Source organism: Pleuronectes platessa, chromosome 18 (assembly GCF_947347685.1).
Source record: "Pleuronectes platessa chromosome 18, fPlePla1.1, whole genome shotgun sequence".
Taxonomy (NCBI): Eukaryota; Metazoa; Chordata; class Actinopteri; order Pleuronectiformes; family Pleuronectidae; genus Pleuronectes; species Pleuronectes platessa.
In genome coordinates, this window is record NC_070643.1 from 18,986,052 (window position 1) to 19,006,411 (window position 20,360).

General features: G+C 44.8%; 1 protein-coding gene across 1 annotated transcript; it reads left to right on the forward strand.

Moving 5' to 3' along the window:
• Nucleotides 1–1,129: 1,129 nt before the first annotated feature.
• Nucleotides 1,130–20,329, forward strand: LOC128461237 (prolyl endopeptidase). Its single transcript, XM_053446067.1, has 15 exons — nt 1,130–1,334; nt 2,394–2,468; nt 3,010–3,143; nt 3,224–3,354; nt 3,474–3,683; nt 3,796–3,917; nt 4,372–4,477; nt 5,215–5,406; nt 6,535–6,732; nt 7,336–7,439; nt 7,561–7,697; nt 7,811–7,905; nt 16,655–16,786; nt 19,089–19,245; nt 19,359–20,329. The coding sequence occupies exons 1-15, from the start codon at nt 1,293–1,295 to the stop codon at nt 19,651–19,653; spliced, it is 2,130 nt and encodes a 709-aa protein (XP_053302042.1). The 5' UTR covers nt 1,130–1,292; the 3' UTR covers nt 19,654–20,329.
• The last annotated feature ends 31 nt before the right edge of the window (nt 20,330–20,360 follow it).

Genomic DNA, 20,360 nt, shown 5'->3' on the forward strand with positions numbered 1-20,360 from the left:
CAATGTTATTGTTCGATAGCCGATGTTGTGTTAACCTGTTGAATGAAGCCGTGCGATGCAACTTCAGTGCAACACAATGCGCTGCTTGCACATGCAAGGCCTGAGTTCATATTATCACATGACTGCACTACTCATACTAAGTTCATTTACGGTCAGAAGTGCTGCTGCACGGGGAGAAAACCAAAGTGAAAAACATCATATCACTTTGAAACTGCTTCTGTTATTACTGAGGAATAAAAGTGAAACCTTTGTGTGAACGTTTTGTGGCTGATTGATCAACCCACTAAAACTTATCAACTATTTAGATGATCAATAAAAACATCCGAGTCCAAAGCTTAACTGATAAACTAATTATCTAGGTTTTACATGATCATGTGTTGATATCATGGAACTGAAATGATTAATCTTTTTATCAGGTTCCCAAAAATGAAAGTTACAGACACAGGCCAAAGAAGAACTGATTCAATTTCAGCATGAACTCAGACAAAAAACGTTTCTTTAACATTAGATTAACTTTTTCCAACATTTCCTAGAGAATAATTCATGGATCTTGATGAAAGAAATTAGTCAAATGCATGACACTGATATTTGTGTGTAATTTGGTGCAACTTGACTGAATTCAGGGGGAATTGGAACCCCACGCAGCCACGATTCATAACACAAACACTTCCAAAAGCACAGATAAAAAGAAGTGCACTCATGCTATGTGCATAACAATACGACCGAGCAATTGTCATATTGGTTGAGGGATAAAAAGAGAACACACACACACCCACACACACACGTATATAGCCCACCGTCGCCCTGGTGCAGCACTGTGCTTCCACACGTCTGCAGGTTAATCAACACAGAAAGTCCCCTCGCTTCTTTTCTTACTTTCTTTATCCTCTTTCTTTCATTTCCACTGTGAGGCTTAGAGCTCAGGGTGGATTCTGGGGTTGATGGGAGGCGATGGTTCAGTGGAAGTCGAGGTTACGCACGATTGGACACGTACTGTGTTGTCAGGTGTTAACTGCGGGGATGTTTCAAGTTGTGCAAATAAAACGACTTCTGGTGCACGTACGGGCGCGAGGGCACGTACACTGGCCGCCGTGCGCGTAGGTGCCACATCATTTCCTGTGTGCGGAACAAAACGCCACTCTTGAGTGTGTGTCTGCGTGCGTGCGTGCGTGCGTGCTTGTGTGTGTGTTGCTTTCACTTTCACTTCGCGGCTCCGTTGCGTCGCGTCGTCCAGAGCTTCAGAATAAAGAATCAAACTGAGAAGTGACCCAGTCTGATTTGATTTCAGGAAAATGGCTTTAAAGTATCCGTCCGTCCGAAGAGAAGAGGAGAAGGTCAGTGTGTGGTCCTGCTGCGGGTTTCTGTCTCCTCGTGGGGGGGAGGGGGGTGCAGTTCTCACAAGAGCAGGAAGAGATAGAGGGGGGGGGGGGGGAGGAGGAGGGAGGGGGGGAGTCATGAGGGTTGAGGCGGAGTGGAGAAGCAAAAGGGAGACTGAAGGAAACAAAAACAAAAGTTTATACTTAACATGTGAAAAAGTTCTTCAAAAGTTCAGTGTGTTGCATTTCTCCTGCAGCTGTGGTGAAAACTGCATCTGTGTGAAGCTCATTCACTTCTTTTGACTGCTTCAGCTCTAACATGACAAGTTCACGTAGTGTGTGCTTTTTCCTAAAAACCACCACTTTACAATTTCATATCTGAAGCACGAATAATGTCCTTACTGTCTTGTAATATTGTATTATTATTTATTAGTCACATGTCTATCTGTTCCACGGGAACATCTTGATTTCATTGTGAACTGTGCAGTGACAGTGACGAAAAGGCATTGAGATGAATTTAGAGGATGTTTAAACCACTAAGGATGATTTTATTATTATTTAATAACCTGAAACTCAACAGTTTAACCCTTTAAAATGTTTGACAGTAGTGCACAAATATACATAACAATTTAGTTTCCCCAAGCAAACGACAAAAGTCCACCCCCCAATTATAACCAATTCAACTTACTATTTTAAAAATAATTATGTAAAATTAGGACACACAACAAAGGGAAATGCATCAAAATGAGAATTTCTTTTTGTTAACTACCTGCTTGATGTTGTCAAGCAAGTGTTAGTTTGTAAATCTTTACGTAACTAGATCTACCCGTTGGTCCATGTTCCTCGTTGGCTCCTGTCCAAGCCTTCTGCAGGATTCCATGGAAATCTGTTCTGTGGTGTTGGAGAAATTCTGCAGAAAACGTGCCAACAAATCTAATCTGCACATTTTAGAACAAAGGGCATTTCTACACAACAGACTTGCCAATCAAACACTTGGCAGTTCAACTTGCATGTGTGTCAGTTCCAAGGAAGGAAGTAGAGTTCTTTCTAACAAGTTGATTAACCTCTGATTAATAGGTGGATGAATACCATGGAACTAAGATCTGTGATCCCTACGCTTGGCTGGAAGACCCTGACAGCCCTGAGACAATGGTACGCTCTGGTGTGGGGGGAACTCCTGCAGGAAACGTGTCATGCCTCAACTTTTACCACCTTCTGATATCGTGTGTTAGAGCTCCACGGATTTATCAATGGTGGCTATGTGATATGAAAAGTTTTATGTTTATATTTCACGTTTACTTAAGTTGTATATGTGTTTTCAAGTATAAAGTATCTAGAATTATGTTCACAGCAATCCATAACGATAGATTCTGTTGTGCTTGTGAAACCTGAGGAATGTTTTATATGTATGTTTTCTTCAGGCCTCGTCAGGAATGTTATAGATTAGAACTTTTTATGCTTTTATTAACTCAGGAGTTTAAACTCTGTCCCTGGCATTGAGATAAGATTTGCTAGATAATAAAAGGGAACTTTTATTTTTCATTGTGTCACTCATGTTTGGAAGGGGAGGGTGGGGGTGAGGGGTATTCAGCTGCAACATGCAACTTCTCCACAAGATGTCACTAAATTCTACACCCTGGACCTTTAACCGAAATACTTCAAATCTCACCCTGTCCTTGCCCTGGTATCTCAGACCTTTGTGGAGGAGCAGAACAAACTGACGATGCCGTACCTGGAGCAGTGCGCTGTCCGGCCTCGGTTCCACCAGCGCCTCACCGAGCTCTACGACTACCCCAAATACAGCTGCCCTTACAAAAGAGGGAAGAGGTACGGGTCGATGTTTGAAGGACAGACATCGCACAGGCTAAACAAAAACTAGTACATATTATTTCCTCTTTTATTTTCAGGTACTTCTACTTCCACAACCAAGGCCTCCAGAACCAGGACGTGCTGTACGTGCAGGACTCCCTGGACGCACCTGCCACCGTCTTCTTTGACCCGAATAAATTCTCTGAAGACGGCACGGTGGCCCTGAAGAGTGAGACCGACTGCAGAGCAACTCCTGTTTAGTCCAAACCCACTAAGGTAAAGAGAGAAATGTTCACAGAAAGCTAACGACTTCCTTCTGTTCTCTCGCCCCTCTCTCTCTCCGCCCAGTGGGCCGCCTGTCGGAGGAGTGTGAATACTTTGCGTACGGTTTGAGCAGCAGCGGCTCGGACTGGGTGACGGTGAATTTCATGAGGGCCGATGACCTCAGCAAACTGCCCGACATGCTGGAGAGGGTGAAATTCAGCTGCCTGGCCTGGACTCACGATGCCAAGGGCGTCTTCTACAACTGCTACCTGCGTCAGGACGGCAAAACAGACGGTGAGGAAGAGACGGCCGTGCACACAAGCACCGCTACGACAATTCAATGCAAATGTCTGTCGCATAAAGCATTCATTCAAGATGTATACCCCGCCCTGTGTTTTGGCTAAAGGCACCGAAACCACCAGCAACATCAATCAGAAGCTTTACTACCACGTCATCGGTACCCAACAGTCAGAGGACGTCTTGGTGGCTGAGTTCCCTGAGAATCCAAAGTGGCACAGCTCAGTAACCGTAAGTCTGAAGCATAGACTGTATATAAAGATGGTTGTAATGTCGCCCCCCCCCCCCCCCTGGTGGCCAGTGTAGGTATAACTGCCTCCATGTTAAATCAATAAACTGGGTGGAACGTCAGGATTGGCAAGTCACACTCTCACCCACGATTGGTCGAGCATGCTTCATGGCGTCACTTTGATAGCGCAGCTCCTTCCCTCGATTGCTACTTCGCAGTCTCCAAATTACGTCATCGGCAAAAGATGGCACATGGTGTATTTGGGATAATTTGGCTATTTTTGGTCTATTGTGCCCCCAAGTGAGGCAGGAGCCAAGTAGTCGCTCATTTCTTTGATATTTCAAAAGATTTGGTGACCTGGTTGAGAAGAAAGCGTCTGACGAACCTATAATCAGTTTAAAACTCGTTACAGCAACGACTACATTGACATAGCTGCTCCTTCCTCCCTCCTACCAGGTATCAGACGATGGCAGATACGCCGTCCTGTCCATCACTGAAGGCTGTGAGCCGGTGAACCAGCTGTGGTACTGTGACCTGCAGCAGCTCCCCGGGGGCATCACAGGTCAGTGATTCTGTGTCCGACCTCACGTGTTGTGTCACCTGAGCCACGACACGTTCTACAAGCACAACTTGAAATTTAGGATCACTCAAACAGAAAGAAACTTGAGGTCTGCTTCCGCCTTTTTGTTCCGTACCGAGGTGAAATGATGGTGATTTGATTTTACACAATCATGCATATGCTGAAGTGACCCAGTTGGCTGGTTGACAACTTACTGGGTTAGTGAAAAGGAACGTCTACAATCCATCTCTCTCACAAACACATCGACCTGTTCCCAGGAGAAATAGCACCGACTGTGATTTTACTGTCAGTAGGCAGAAGTCCTCTTACCACAGGTACTTTCAGATTGAGCGGTGCATTCCCATGATGTGCAACTGACACTCAAAGTAGGTTGTGCCTGCTGGACCTGATTTAATTAAATTCTGTGGAAATACTTCAGAGTATCAAACCCCTGCCAGCGTTTAGATATCCTTACATCTCTGCAGCACCAAACAACTGTGCTGCATCAGCATAACAGGAATTCATGCTAATGCCAGTGACTTAACCTCCTATTACTCCACCAGACGGGATTTCAAAATTCTGTTTTCTGATGTAAAATACATTGTCTTACACAAGCAGTCATTTGGAAACGCTCTGTGCAAAAGTTCTGTGAAAATATGTGTTTGTAAACAGAGACAAAAATCACACGATGGATCTTTTAGAACTGAGTTTTGTGTGATTTTCTTCCTCGTCTCCTCCAGGGCTGCTGCCGTGGGTGAAACTCGTGGACAACTTCGAGGCCCAGTTTTCTTATGTGACCAACGAGGGAACCGTCTTCACTTTCCGTTCCAACCTGGATTCTCCTCGATACTGTCTCATGAACATAGACATCCAGAAACCAGACAGGCAGCATTGGACAATCCTCCTACCACAGCACGACAAGGATGTCCTGGGTGAGACTCAGCGGAGTTTTTAAAAGATGAAGTCCTCCTATATAATATAAGTTCACTACAGGGGAATTTCATGATGTCTGTGGGGATGTGCTTGAGTGTGTGAAAGCTTTAAAATACGTAGAGGGCATATACAAGGAATCGCAGTTCCACAATTCAGCCCTTTTACTCTTACAAAACACCCTTTCGCTCTGAATTTCTGTTGCTAATGCTTTAATAACAGTCTGACCACAGTAACTGGGAAGTTCTGAGTCTGTGGTAGTAGACGTTCGTCAAAGGGAACTCTACAGAAAGTGATATTCGGCTCATAAGCACTTTTTTTTTGGTGTGATTCATTCAGATGACGGTAACTGTCTCTAGAAAGCAATGAAACATACAGCCTTGAAAATCCATGTTTACACGACTGGACGCACACACACGTCAGTGAAAATGGTGGAAAATAACTTGAATGAATGGAAAAACACTGCATCGATAAACGAGACTTATAACTATAACAAATGCTATAAACTATATAATACACCGTACTAATATATTATATATGTGTAGAAATACTATATGTTATTTATTTGTCTGCTCATTTTTGCAAGGGTGGGTTTAGCAGAAAATGATTGTGGCAATAATATAAATTAAGTTTTTCTGAAAGAAATTAAAATTGTCGAAAAAGTAGTGCATCATTTTATTTTTTATAAATGTTTCATAAAGTGTTATTTTTTATAGTGTGTTATTTGCCACAGTCACCAAGAGAAGGCATCGTCTGTAGCACCACTGCCATCTACTGACCAATAGTCATCATGCATCATCTATCATACTGACAGAGTGTTAGTCGGCCCCCTGCTGGCTGTTTTTGATTACATCAGGATCCCATTCTGCACCTGCATTGACTCTGAGCTGCAAGGTTGCATCTAAATTCACCAAAGAGTTTATCTATCTATCTATCTATCTATCTATCTATCTATCTATCTATCTATCTATCTATCTATCTATCTATCTATCTGTGTATCCATCTCTCTATCCATCCATCCATACATCTATCTATCTATCTATCTATCTGTCTGTCTTTTTATCAAAGAAACAACAAACAAATTCCTTCATGTTCACTTCTCACCTCTTCCTCTCTGTGTCCCTCTGCAGGCTTCGTCTCCTGTGTGAACCAGCACCACCTGCTGGTCAACTACCTCCACGACGTGAAGGACATCCTGCAGGTGTACGAGTTGTCCTCGGCTCGGCTGGTCCGGGATCTGCCGCTGGACGTGGGCACAGTGGCCGGAGTGAGCTGCAAGAAGAAGCACTCGGAATTCTTCTACAAGTTCACCTCCTTCACTTCGCCAGGTGACTCTGTCCTTCAACAAATCAATATGTTAATGTTATGCTGCAAAATCTGCATCTATATTTATCTTTGTTAAAGTCCTAATTATATTTTAATGACTATTGGATCTTTATTTTTTAGCAAAAAAGCACAAACTTCCCTGGTTCAGGTTTCCCTGATTATTTTAAATGGTTTCAATAAAGCCCACAAAATGCCCTTAAGTGCATTTCGTTACATTAAAAATAATAAGGGGCTATTTAAAAGCTTATTTTTCTGTAAAATGTTCGAAAGATAAAAAAAAAAAAAAAGTGTCAAAATATCTTGTTTTACAGAAATCCAAATATATTCAGTTTATTTCTTTAATCATAAATGGAAAAATATATAAAATATATAAAAACTATTTATTGACTCATCATTTCAGCTTTAAAAGCATCTCTATCTATTGGTGCATGTGCTGTTTTGCTGTATCTGTTGACTTCTCTCAGTGATTTTATGATATAACAGTAAATATGAGCAAAAAGTTAAATGCATAAAATGTCCGTTATTACTTTAACTGCAGGTTATATAATTTAAAATGTCTTACATCTACAATCCCACTTCTGACCTCTGTACCCTGTGGTTCCCAGGGATCATTTACCACTGTGACCTGAGTGAGGCCAGCCCGGAGCCCACAGTGTTCAGGGAGGTGGAGGTGAAAGGCATCAAGCAGGAGGATTATCAGACCACACAGGTTTGTTTCCCCCCTGTTTCTTCTCCAGCTGCAGTTCAAACCAGAGAAATAGACAAATACGAGATTATACAAATAGAATTTCAACATTTTGTGAAAGCTGGGATTCTGATTCTATTTCCAGGTGTTTTATCCCAGTAAAGATGGAACCAAGATCCCCATGTTCCTGGTTCACGCCAAAGGCCTGAAGAAAGATGGAACTACTCCTGTTTTCCTTTATGGTTACGGAGGATTTGAAGCTTCCATTCAACCGCACTACAAGTAAGTTCAACTGATCCATTCAAAATCGTTTTCATCTAATTTTATATGATTATACATTTTTCCCATACTTGTTTTTAAAAATTCTTGCCTTCTGTGTATTATGCTTCTTTCAGTGTTGCTTACCTTCTGTATGTGAGACACCTGGGGGGGATTCTGGCGGTGGCCAACATCAGAGGGGGGGGAGAGTACGGCCTCACCTGGCACAAAGGTACGAGCACTGAGGAGAGTGAGATGGATGAGTGTTGAGTTAAGCTGCGTTTCCACCACAGGGATTTTCCCTGGGAACCAGAAACCTCTGCAGGAACCAGGGTCTAAATTAACTCACAGCAAAACAGTTCTACCCCTAAGTAGTCAGGTGGAACTTGAAGAAAGTACAGGAAACTTTGGTGGAAAACGCCTTGTCCCAAACTGACCAGCTGCAGGTGGCTGTGCAGACTGGTGCGCCGTAGAGAAAGGTCGCACTGACAATGGCTCCGCATGCACTACGCAGCTTTATGTTTGTTTAGTTGTTTTTGTGCACTGTCGTTCATACAGTATGATCGACTGGCACTTTTGGAAATACGTTCGTCGCTTAATACCTGGGTTTTTCTCAACTTACCGGAGTGCTTGCTGTGGCTCCTTTGTCCTACCGCCGATCTGTTTACCAAAAGGTTTTTCCATCTACCGGCAGGACAGAACCTCCGAGTCGGGTAAGAGCAGAGGTGGAGGGGTGTGCTTGATGGTCAACTCTCGCTGGGGCTCAGATGTTGTTGCGCTTTCAGCACGCTGCTCACCAGACCTTGAGCTGCTATAGATAAAAGTCCGCCTGTTTGACCTTCCTCTTGAATTCAGCTCCGTTATAGTCACAGCTGTTTACATTCCACCACAGCAGACAAAACATGCGCGTTAGACGATCTGTACGGAGTTCTTGATGGACTTGAGGATGCTCACCCTGAAGCAGTCTCCATTGTTGTTGGTGGTGGTCATGATCCCATACACATCGACGGAACTGTAGTGGAGAGAGTCTCCGACTTCAAATTCCTTGACTCGGCGGTCAAAACTGCACAAAAGCGCCTATACTTCCTGAGGAGTCTCAAGAAGTTTGGCATGGCTGCAAAAACTTTTACAAACTTTTACAGGTGAGGGTATCATCGGCTGCCATCTCCCTTCCGTGCAAGGCATCTACAACACAAGATTGACGTTACCAGAGCATCCGAGCACGGACTACCAGACTCAAAAATAGCTTTTTCCCCAGGCCGTTGGTCCATGTGACAATAAACTTTGATTTGATTTTGATTTGACTGCGTCGCTCTCTCCGTCAACACCTTCACCTTCCTGCTGGGCCTCCCCTCCAACCTGCTGGTCCTCTTCGTGTACGTATGCAGAGCCCGCAAGCGGGGCGCCACCCCCAACGTGGTCTACGCCCTCAATCTGTGCTTGGCCAACCGGCTGTCCGTCAAGTCCATGGAGATTCTGCTTCAGGGTTGGAGGCTGCCCCCGACCGTCTGCCCCGTCTACAGCTTCTTCCTCTTCTTCCTCTTCTTCCTCTTCTCCTCGCTGTACGGCAGCTGCCTTTTCATCACCGCTGTGACAGTAGGCCGCTACCTCAGCATCACATTCCCGATTATCTACAAGAGATACCGCCACGCTTGAATCTCTTGCGTCATCCGCGTTGCCCTGTGGGCGTTGGTGCCTCTCCATCTCAGCGGCGGCCTGGTGGTCGAAGGGGGCGACCACTTTGTCTCCGTCAGGGATGACTCCTTATCTTGCTACGACAACTTCAACGGCTCTCAGCTGGCCGTTCTGCTGCCTCTGCGTCTGGACGCAGGACGTACACTATGCTGACGAGCTCCTGCTAAGTTTTCCTGGAACCTGCCGTGATGCTGATGCTGTCACCGGCAGTGTCCAGGGGCATCATGGGAAGAATCTGGGGTCGGCAAAGTCACTTCAGCCGAATTGAAGGGATTCGGCCTCAGTGCATTAACACCAATGGTGCTGCAAAGGTCAAGGCAGCACCGACGCTCTCTGAGAGGAGCCAGGCCGGGGCGGAGGTGACTGAAGTCAGCCAGGAGTGAGGTCACAGTGGAACTCCATCCACACACATGGACCAACCAACAAGCCAGAGAACTTCAATGTAGTTTTGCGAGTCTCTACAAATGTGGAGTCGTCCTGTCCCAGAGTGACGTCTGTGATTTTTGCTGATGACACAAAGTGACCCATTGTCCTGGGAGTGTTTTGTCCTCTGGGAATATCTTCGTGTTGCCGACTTAGATATGATATCGATTATTGATTGTTGATGATTGATTGAATAAGCATCATTAATGAGGTTTGTTTAAGTTAATATAAAGTAGGATTTATTCTGTGTGGCCGGTTGTCTGTTATCTTGCTAAAGCAAACACAAAAGATATCAAGATGCTTATGAATCTTTACAGAGGCCATAGAAGAAAATTGTGAACAGTTAACAAACCTTAGTGCGCACACCACCACCAAGGTCCAGCTGTCTGTGTGTGAAACCACATTTATACAAACTAGATTACTATTTGCTGCAGCACTAAATAACACACAGCTTCATCCCTGCTTCAGCAGAAGGATAAAGGTCAAAGGTCAGATTAGTCTGACGGGAAATTCTGCACAACTGATTTTAACAAACCCTGAAAATACCCGACAGGAAGTAAAGCTGTTGTTTAAACAGTCCACGGATACACAAACTATCGAATTACTGTGAATTGAAATGTGTATTTTAAGGCAGATCCACGAGCAGGAAAACAAAGTAAATATACCTGAGTTCAGTAAATATATGATCCGTCAGTTTCTCTAAAGATAATAGAATTAAATCTGGGAAAAGTGCAGCTGTGGAGAAAGAGTGTCTCTCAGTTCAAATAATAAACATGTGTATAAATAATATACAGCTATTGAGTATTTTTTACATATAAATGTTGGGTTTTCATCATTTGGACCAACCGTCTTCTGTAATAAAAGAACAAACCCTTCATCTCAATGAAAAATCTTTATTATTTATTCAATAATATATTTGTAAGAAAAGTCAGTCTGGAGTAGAGGGAAAGGGAGGGAGGGAGGGAGGGAAGGGCGGTGTGGGGGTGGGGGGGGGGAGGGGGGAGGGAGGGAAGGGCGGTGTGGGGGTGGGGGGGAGGGGGGAGGGAGGGAAGGGCGGTGTGCGGGTGGGGGGGAGGGAGGGAAGGGCGGTGTGGAGAGGGGGATGGGGGGGGGGTAAGGGATGTGATGATTGACAGGTCAGAAGCAGAAGCAACAGCTCCACCATTTCCCCGTCGACGTTCCTTCTTGCTCATTATTTTCCTTCTCTATCTTCTTCCTTTCTTTCCTCTCCATCTCCTCCCTCTTCTTTGTTTCCTGTTTCTCCTTCTTTTCGATCTCGTTCTTTTCCTTCTCTATCTTCTTCCTTTCTTTCCTCTCCATCTCCTCCCTCTTATTTGTTTCCTGTTTCTCCTTCTTTTCGATCTCCTTCTTTTCCTTCTCTATCTTCTTCCTTTCTTTCCTCTCCATCTCCTCCCTCTTCTTTGTTTCCTGTTTCTCCTTCTTTTCGATCTCTTTCTTTTCCTTCTCTATCTTCTTCCTTTCTTTCCTCTCCATCTCCTCCCTCTTCTTTGTTTCCTGTTTCTCCTTCTTTTCGATCACCTTCTTTTCCTTCTCTATCTTCTTCCTTTCTTTCCTCTCCATCTCCTCCATCTTCTTGCTTTCCTGTTTCTCCTTCTTCTCCTGCTTCTTCTTCTCCTCCTTCTCCCTTTTCTCCTTCTTCTCCTGCTTCTTCTTCTCCTTCTTCATGCTCTGCTTGTCATTCTCCAAGGGTCAAAAGACAGAGACAATATGAGTTTCACTCTTTTTCTTTTTCAAAGTCTAAACCTCAAACAAACTTATGATCCATAAGATTCAAATCACAATGAGCTGATTGAACTTACTTGAAGCTTTCCCTCTGTTTCCCAGTTGAAGTAGTTGGTGTCGGTCTGCTCCTTCCGGGCGGAGTATTCACAGTCCAGCTCCATCAGGGTGAAGTATTCATCCACCATCTTCCTCTGATGGGGTTTTTCATCCAACTCCCTCAGGCGAGTGAATTTAGCTTCCTGCTCCCTCAGGGCGTAGTTATCAACACGCTCCCTCAGACGGGGGTTTTGGTCCACCAGCTTCATCAGATGGGGGTTTTCCTTCACCAGCTCCTTCAGGGCAGTGAATTGAAACATCAGCTTCCTCATGAAGAAGATGGCTTTAGCCTCTGGCTCCTTCAGGGCGGAGTAATCATCCAACATCTCCCTCAGAAGGGGGTTTTCATCCACCAGCTTCCTCAGATGGGGGTTTCCATCCATCAGCCTCTTTTGGGTGAAGTTGTCATCCTCCATCTCCATCAGGGTGTAGTTTATAATATCCAGCTGCTGCAGGGCGATTAATTGAGCCACCAGCTCCTTCCGGGCGGCGTATTTAGCCTTCAGCTTCTGCTTCTGAATCTTCAAATACAGGAGGGTTTGGCTGAGGTCCTGCAGAGAACTGCTGCTGGTGCACTCTTGTTCCTCGGTCATGTCTGTTGAGATGATGATCCTCTGCATGTTGCTTAGCAGGTGCTGCAGTTGGACCAAGTTATACAAAGGGTTTGAAGAGCGATTTCTTGCGTATCTGCTTTCTTCTGTCGGTGTCGTCAGTGGCGGTGATGGAAGTCACAGGTGAGATGTATCTCGTGTGTCTCTCGTTGAATCGCACTTGTCCTGACGGTGGCTCCACTCAGAGATGTGGCTCCTTATATAGGAGATATTTGGCTTTGATCTGTTCCTCAACTCCACTCAGCTTCACAGGTTCAAAGTTTCAAAGCTTCAATGTTTGCCTAAGAAGCTTTGAAGAGTAAATTGGCTTTGAACTATTTCATAACTGTGAAAAACTGGTGGTTGTCATGTGACCTGGACTGACATACATGTGGTGCATGAAAAAGTAACACAAATAACAACACTTAAATAAAGCATATGTAATATTATAATAACAAGTATGTTTGATCCATCAGATGATCTGAATCCAGATACAGGACACCAGGGATGCAGTTAATGAATCTGTACATTTCCTGAATCATCTTGTCTACAAAATGCAAGAAATAAATACTAACTTTACAGTGAAATAGTAAATAAAAAGACCCAGAGGTCAAGATAACATCTTCAAATGTCTGTTTTTTGTTTGTACAACAGTTTATTTTCATACTTGACAAAGAAAAGCATCAAATCCAAACACAAAAGAAGCTGAAACCTGCAGATATTTGGTATTTTGCTCAAGACGGGACCGAAAAAATTATTTGATTATAAAAGATATTAGTCTCCGAGTCACCTCCACACGTTTCCTCTAAAGTGTCTGGTACTTTTTATAATAAGAATACGAATTATAATAAGATTCTGTTCATTATAAGAATAACAAACACATTAAAACACAGTTTCAAGGTTCTTTACAATTAAAAAATTGAAGTCAAACATTAGGAAACAATTAAAAGCAACTTGAAAACATTACAGCACAAATCTTACAGAAGAGGAGTAAAAACAAAATGATTTAAAATATTTATTTTTTATGTCGTCTTCTCCCTTTGAGGGAGAAGACGACAGCCTCCACGCGGCCTCCCCTGCAAGTAATGAGATATGGTGCAAGACCAGCTCATGAAACTAATGTCGCCACCCAATCGTCACGCTGTCAGATCAGGGCGCAAGAGGCCGGGGGGACGCAAGCTCACGTCAGGGCGGGCAGCCATCCCGACCATCGAGCGCCAGGGCCTGGCAGTGCTCCAGCTAAATGTCGAGGGCCTCACCACCGCCAAACTGGACATCATACGCCACCTCGCCGACTCCCATGAAGTCGCGGCCGTCCTCCTTCAGGAGACGCACTGTGGAAAAGCAGACTTTCTCAGGTTGCCCGGGTTCCACCTCGCCGGCTCCATCCTCAGCAGGCAGCACGGGATGGCCACCTTTGTCAGGTCTGACCTCAGCTGGACAGCCACAGGCCAATCCCCTCCAGGCGCTAGTCTCGAGTGGATGTCCACGAGGATACAGACAACAACGGTTGTGAACGTGTACAAGCCCCCACCATCTGTACTGTCCACATCGGCCCTCCCAATTACCCCGGCACCCGCCATCTACGCCGGGGATTTCAACTGCCAGCACACCGACTGGGGATACTCCCACACAACACCGGATGGGGAGACGCTGAGCGAGTGGGCCTCCAATGCCAACGCCCATCTCCTGTTTGACCCCAAAGAGCCACCAAGCTTCTACTCCTCCAGATGGAACACCTTCACCAACCCAGACCTCGCCTTTGCTGTGTTCCACAGTAAGGACCCGATGCCAGAGAGAAGGGTCATTGACAGGTTCCCCCGATCACACCACCGACCGTCTGTCATCAGAATACCATCACTGGTGCAGCCGGTCGCAGGGAAGCCTGTCAAAAGATGGAATTTCCGGAAGGCCAACTGGCATGCTTTTTCTGTTGACACAGAGAGAAGATCTGTCACCCTCCCGGACCCAGACACTCCTAATGTGGATGCTGCATATGCAGCCTACTGTGAAGTGCTGACAGGGGCAGCGAAGAAAACCATACCACGAGGCTACAATGAAAACTACATCCCGGGTTGGAACGAGGAGTGCAACCACCTCCTGCGAGCCCACCAGCAGGCTAGCTCAAGAGCTGAAGTGGATGCGACAGCAACGGCACTGCTTGAGAAGCTGGACGCCACTCGCAGGGCTAGATGGACAGAGGTCGTCGAGTCGATTGACTTTACCCACTCCAGCCGTAAAGCGTGGCAGACCATAAACCAGCTCTCAGGAAGAAGTACACCGCCTCCCAAGTGCCCTGTGACAGCAAACGCCATCGCAGCCCAACTCCTGAAAAATGGCCGCTTCCCAGACGCAGACAAAGAGTTTGCCCGCTCAACATCCCACGAGGTATCCAGTCTCTCTAAGGCGGCCAGTGTCAATGCCAACCTGTCAGGAGATTTCACACCAGCTGAGCTCAAGGACGCTATGGCCAAACTCAAACAAGGCAAGGCACCAGGCTCCGACAACATCCACCCAGAGTTTGTGATCCACCAGGGCGAAATAACATCCGCCTGGCTGTGTGCTTTCTTCTCTGCGTGCCTCCGGAGGTCCAAGCTCCCAAGGGCATGGCGACGGGCCACTGTCATAGCCCTCTTGAAACCCAACAAACCTGCGGATGACCCCAAGTCCTACAGACCAATCTCGTTGCTGTGCGTCCCTTTTAAAATCCTGGAGAGGATGATACACAGCCGAATTGAGCCAGTAGTTGACTCACAGCTACCGAGGGAACAGGCTGGCTTCCGCCGGGGCAGGTCTACAGTGGACCAGGTAACCCTTCTCACACAAGATCTCGAGGACAGCTTCCAGGCCAAAACCAAAGCTGGGGTGGTACTACTGGACCTGACTGCTGCTTACGACACCGTCTGGCACCGCGGACTCCACCTGAAGCTGCTGAGAACAATCCCGGACCGTCATATGGTCAACTTCATCATGGAGATGCTGTCAAACCGCAGCTTCATCCTCCAGACCAGTGACGGCCAGCGCAGCAGGCTCAGGAGGCTGAGAAACGGGGTCCCACAAGGGTCTGTCCTCTCACCGATGCTCTTCAACATCTACATCTTTGACCTACCGGTGATGACATCTAGAAGGTATGGATACGCGGATGATCTAGCCATCATGCTACACCGGCCCACATGGAAGGCGGTTGAAGAGGTTCTCAATCAGGACATGGACGTCCTGGCTGCCTACCTTCGAAGCTGGCGACTGCAGCTCAGTAAGGGAAAGACTGTATCAGCAGCATTCCACCTCTGCAACAGGGAAGCAAGAAGGGAGCTGGAGATCTCAGTGGACAACAAACCCCTGGAGTTCCAGCAGGCCCCAAAGTACCTGGGCGTACGCTTAGACAGGACACTGTCCTACAAACAGCATTTGGATGAAGTGAGGGCTAAAGTAACAGCAAGGGTCTCACTCATCCGGCGCCTAGCTGGTACAACCTGGGGGGCCTCGGCCAAGGTTCTACGTATCTCCACACAAGCCCTCGTATTCTCTGCAGCTGAGTACTGTGCCCCAACCTGGAGTAGAAGCCCACATGCCAAGAAGGTCGATACGGCCATCAACAATGCCCTCCGGATCATAAGTGGCTGCCTGAAACCCACCCCCGTGTTCTACCTGCCAGTCCTAGCAGGAATAGCGCCAGCCGGCCTACGGCGAGAGGCTGCTACCCTCGCCCTGGCAAGGAAAGCCCAGGAACACAGCTGGCACCTCCTCCATGAAACCACCACCATGGCAACACCTCCAAGCAGACTCAAGTCCCGCCACCCATACAATCAGGCCGCACAAGAGATGCTTATTTCCATCCCGGAGGATTTGACAACCAAAGCCTGGCTGGCAGCGGCATGGAAGCAGGAGTGGGAGTCAGCAGGACAGACACGCCTACACCATTACATCCAGGATCCTGGAGGTGGCGTTGAGGGAGAAGATCTACCTCGCCGGCAATGGACCCTCCTGAACCGCCTTCGCACAGGGGTTGGCTGCTTCAAAGCGTCCATGAAGAAGTGGGGCCTAACAGACAGTGCAGCGTGTGAGTGCGGGGAGCCTGAGCAGACTGCCGACCACATCATCACCACCTGTCCCCGGCATAGACCACCCTCAGAGGAGGGCCTCTTCCAAGTGGGACCTGAGACGAGGGAGTGGCTACACGACACGAAGTTGGACATATGAAGACGATACACGAAAGAAGAGAAGATTTAAAATATAATAAAATAATTTGAAAAAACGTTGGTGGGATTTAGCTGTTTATCAATAACTCATCAAATCTGTTCCCTGGCCTCAAGTCGAGCATTTCAGTTTTTTTAGATACGTTCTGTTATCTTTAAAGTTTTATCTTATCTCATCTGTAGAAATCCTTAAATGTGATCATTTAACTCCAGGTTGTGTTTTCCTGTGTGTTTGTAGCTGGAAGTTTAGGGAACAAACAGAACTGCTTCGACGACTTCCAGTGGGCAGCAGAGTATCTGATCCAGGAGAAGTTCACCAGCGCCAGTCGCATCGCCATCAACGGGGCCTCTAACGGAGGGCTGCTGGTGGGTGAGTACAGCACCAGCTGGTGTGTGTGTGTATGTGTGTGATCTATTTATATTTAATGGGGAATCCAGTAATAAAGCCTGAGACAGAGAGAGAGAGCAGCAGAAACTGTAAAGTCATGTGGGGGAAACCCTGTCCTGTATTATTTATACCTCTGCTACTTTCTGGTTTAACAGCTCAGCCGCTTCTATGCAGTTTAATACATTAGACTGTGAACCACACACAATAATAATAATAATAATGATTTTTGTTTGAAGAAAAAGGGTTGAAATTAACATCAGAAACTCTAGAAACTCTTCTTGTTGCAATATTTAAAGCTCCCTTGTAGGACATACGATTTTTGGAACACGGCAGTAAATGTATACATTGATGAATGGATTTACCTGTATAATATAATATAATATAAAAATAATCTATATATATATATATATATGTTATTTTTTGGATTAGATTAGATTCAACTATATTGTCTTTGCACAGTACAAGTACTTATACAACGAAATGCAGTTAACCAGAAGTGCAAATAAGGCAGTAAAGTGCAGAGTATTGTGCGTATTTAAAGTGGAATGTAAATAAATAAGATATGTATAGTAAGAAATATATATGGAATAGTACAGTATCAACAGGTATTGCATGATATAAGAACTATGAGCAGTAAGAAATATATATGGAATAGTACAGTATAAACAGGTATTGTATGATATCAGAACTATGAGCAAAATAATTTTATAAAAATATATAAATATTAATATACTATAGGCGGGATAATACAGTATGTAACCGTTGGTTACACAAGAATGAGTGTTAATGTGGACCAGGATTCTCAAGCCCTGGACTTGAGAATCAATAATGAGATTAACACAACACAATTTCTTTAAATTAACTTATATTTAAACACAACAAGAATACAGCAGAACATTTCCCCAAAATAATAAACAGAAATAAATAAAATAAGAAAAGTGTGCACTTAAAAGTCAATTCAAAGTCTGTAAGTCAAGTCTTAAATGTCAAGTGTGTAGATCGTTGTTGGGCTCAATCCGTCTTTGTACAGGGTCTGTCCTACCACACTGTGGAGTGAAGAATGTGGAAGTCCAATTTCTTCTGAAGGATCATAGGTTGGCTCGCCATCCAGTTAACTGGAATCTTGGTTCCTCCATGTCCTCTCTGACACCGGAGAATTATTTTCTACGGCAAAATCAAAAACCTGACCTATAAACAGGTCACACATGTATATCGAATGTATCAATACAACTACAATTCTTTTAGATCAAACTCAATGCTAAATTATATTAGAATAATATAAAGTTCAAGTATTAATATGAAAACAGAATTCATGTGACTTAAGACATATATTCATAAACATATCAGTCCTTTGGTTTTTTATGTAAGGCACATGGTGACTAAATGCTAATACTGAAGCTCAATGAGTAGAAACTCCACAGCTATTGGAAAAGAGTAAATGAACATAAAGCAGTGCTTCAAATCTGCCCTAATAACCTCTATGCTAACATAGCTAGCAAGGTAGCTTGTGATATTCACATATAACAATACATAATTAACATAAAAAGATCTGAGGCGACAGAATTGCGGTTAGCTCACAACTATTTCCCAGATCTTATATGCTAACGCTATTAGCAAATGACAATTGCATTTTACCTTATAGCCTTTAGCTTAGCGGCTAGCGGACTTTTTTTCCGCTAACGCTATTAGCCAATGACAGTACATTTTACATTATAGCCGTTAGCTTAGCGGCTAGCGGACTTTTTTCGCGCCGCGATCTACTATAATTCTCAACTTAATCAGCAGCTACGGATGTCGTACTACTCACCGTTGAATGGTAAGAATCCCTGCACCTTTCAACAGGTCACAGGGTTCACACATCTACACAAAAATTCGGATTACGATCTGAGCAAAGCAGAGAGTATTCTTCCAGCTTGAGCGGCAAAATGGTGGACAGGACGTAGACAGGTAAAAACAAATCGACACAGAGTAGGTTAGGTAGATGGCTGGTACCTCCCCCTACTGGCTAGAACAAGTAACAGCATGTGAAAGTGTACATTCTCCATTCTCTCAATATATTGTCACTGCTTTTCTAATGTGGGCTACAAGTAGTAAAAAAACGTAACAGTGTAGTGCAAATGTACAATTGTTCAAATGTTCAGTGTGCATATGTTGCACCTAGATTTAAAGGGTTAAACAGAGCTTGACCACATCTCTGTACTATCAGAGTGTAAAGTTAAGACAATGTGTCTGTGTTCATAAAAGAAAACTATTAAATCTTCACATATTTCAAACACGTGCACAGCTGCGTGTGTGAACCAGCGCCCGGAGCTGTTCGGCTGTGCTGTGGCAGAAGTCGGGGTGATGGACATGCTGAAGTTCCACAAGTTCACCATCGGCCACGCCTGGACCACCGACTACGGCTGTGCTGACGACCCGGAGCAGTTCAAGTGGCTCATCAAGTACGAAACTCACACCAGCACAACATGTCCACTCCAGAAGAGAAAGAGAATTAGAGGTGTGGATGAATAAAGAATCCATCTTGTCTGCCCCCCCCCCCCCTCCCTCTCTTCAGGTACTCCCCTCTTCATAATCTCCCTCCATCACCATACCCTGGCCCCCCCTACCCTGCTGTGCTGCTGCTGACCGCGGATCACGATGACCGCGTGGTGCCCCTGCACACGCTGAAGTACTGCGCGGCCCTGCAGCACGGCGTGGGCCGCAGCCCCGTGCAGCGCCAGCCCCTGATGGTCCGGGTGGACACCCACAGCGGGCACGGGGCGGGGAAACCCACGGCCAAGGCCATCCTGGAGGAGACGCACGTCTTCTCCTTCATCGCCGAGACCCTGGGTCTCAGCTGGAAGGAGTGAGGAGGAGGAGCACGACGGTTTCACACAGTGAGGGAGATTTGTTTAAGTATTAATGATGATTAGTTTGTAGCTTAAGAAGTAATTAGAGGAATGTGATGGGTTAGATGTCATCATGAAGAGAAGAGTGAAAGAAAAAAATCCAGTAAAAAAGTTAAGAATTAAATAAAATACTGACAAACAGGGGATGAAGAAGCTTTAATTATAAATACCAAGCAACAACTTTACTATCAAATCAGAGATACTCATCCTTGTGCCTTTTTGAAACAGCTCTTAATGTAGAATAATTAAATGCACTTAAATATGACATTTCTTTGAAAGCTTCAATAAAATCTCTGTTTGGACTGACTTCTGCTTCCTGATGATTTAAATAGTGTCTTCTAAGGTAAATGTAACTAGATCTGTTCAGTTTAGAGGTGAACAACTTACAAAGGTATTCTGATACCAAACATCTGTAAGTTGTCTTTACATTAAATAGTATAAAGCAGGGGGCATATTAATACTATATTTTAAATCATTTTGTTTTTACTCATCTCTTCTGTAAGATTTGTGCTGTAATGTTTTCAAGTTGCTTTTAATTGTTTCCTAATGTTTGACTTCAATTTTTTAATTGTAAAGAACCTTGAAACTGTGTTTTAATGTGTTTGTTATTCTTATAATAAACAGAATCTTATTATAATTCGTATTCTTATTATAAAAAGTACCAGACA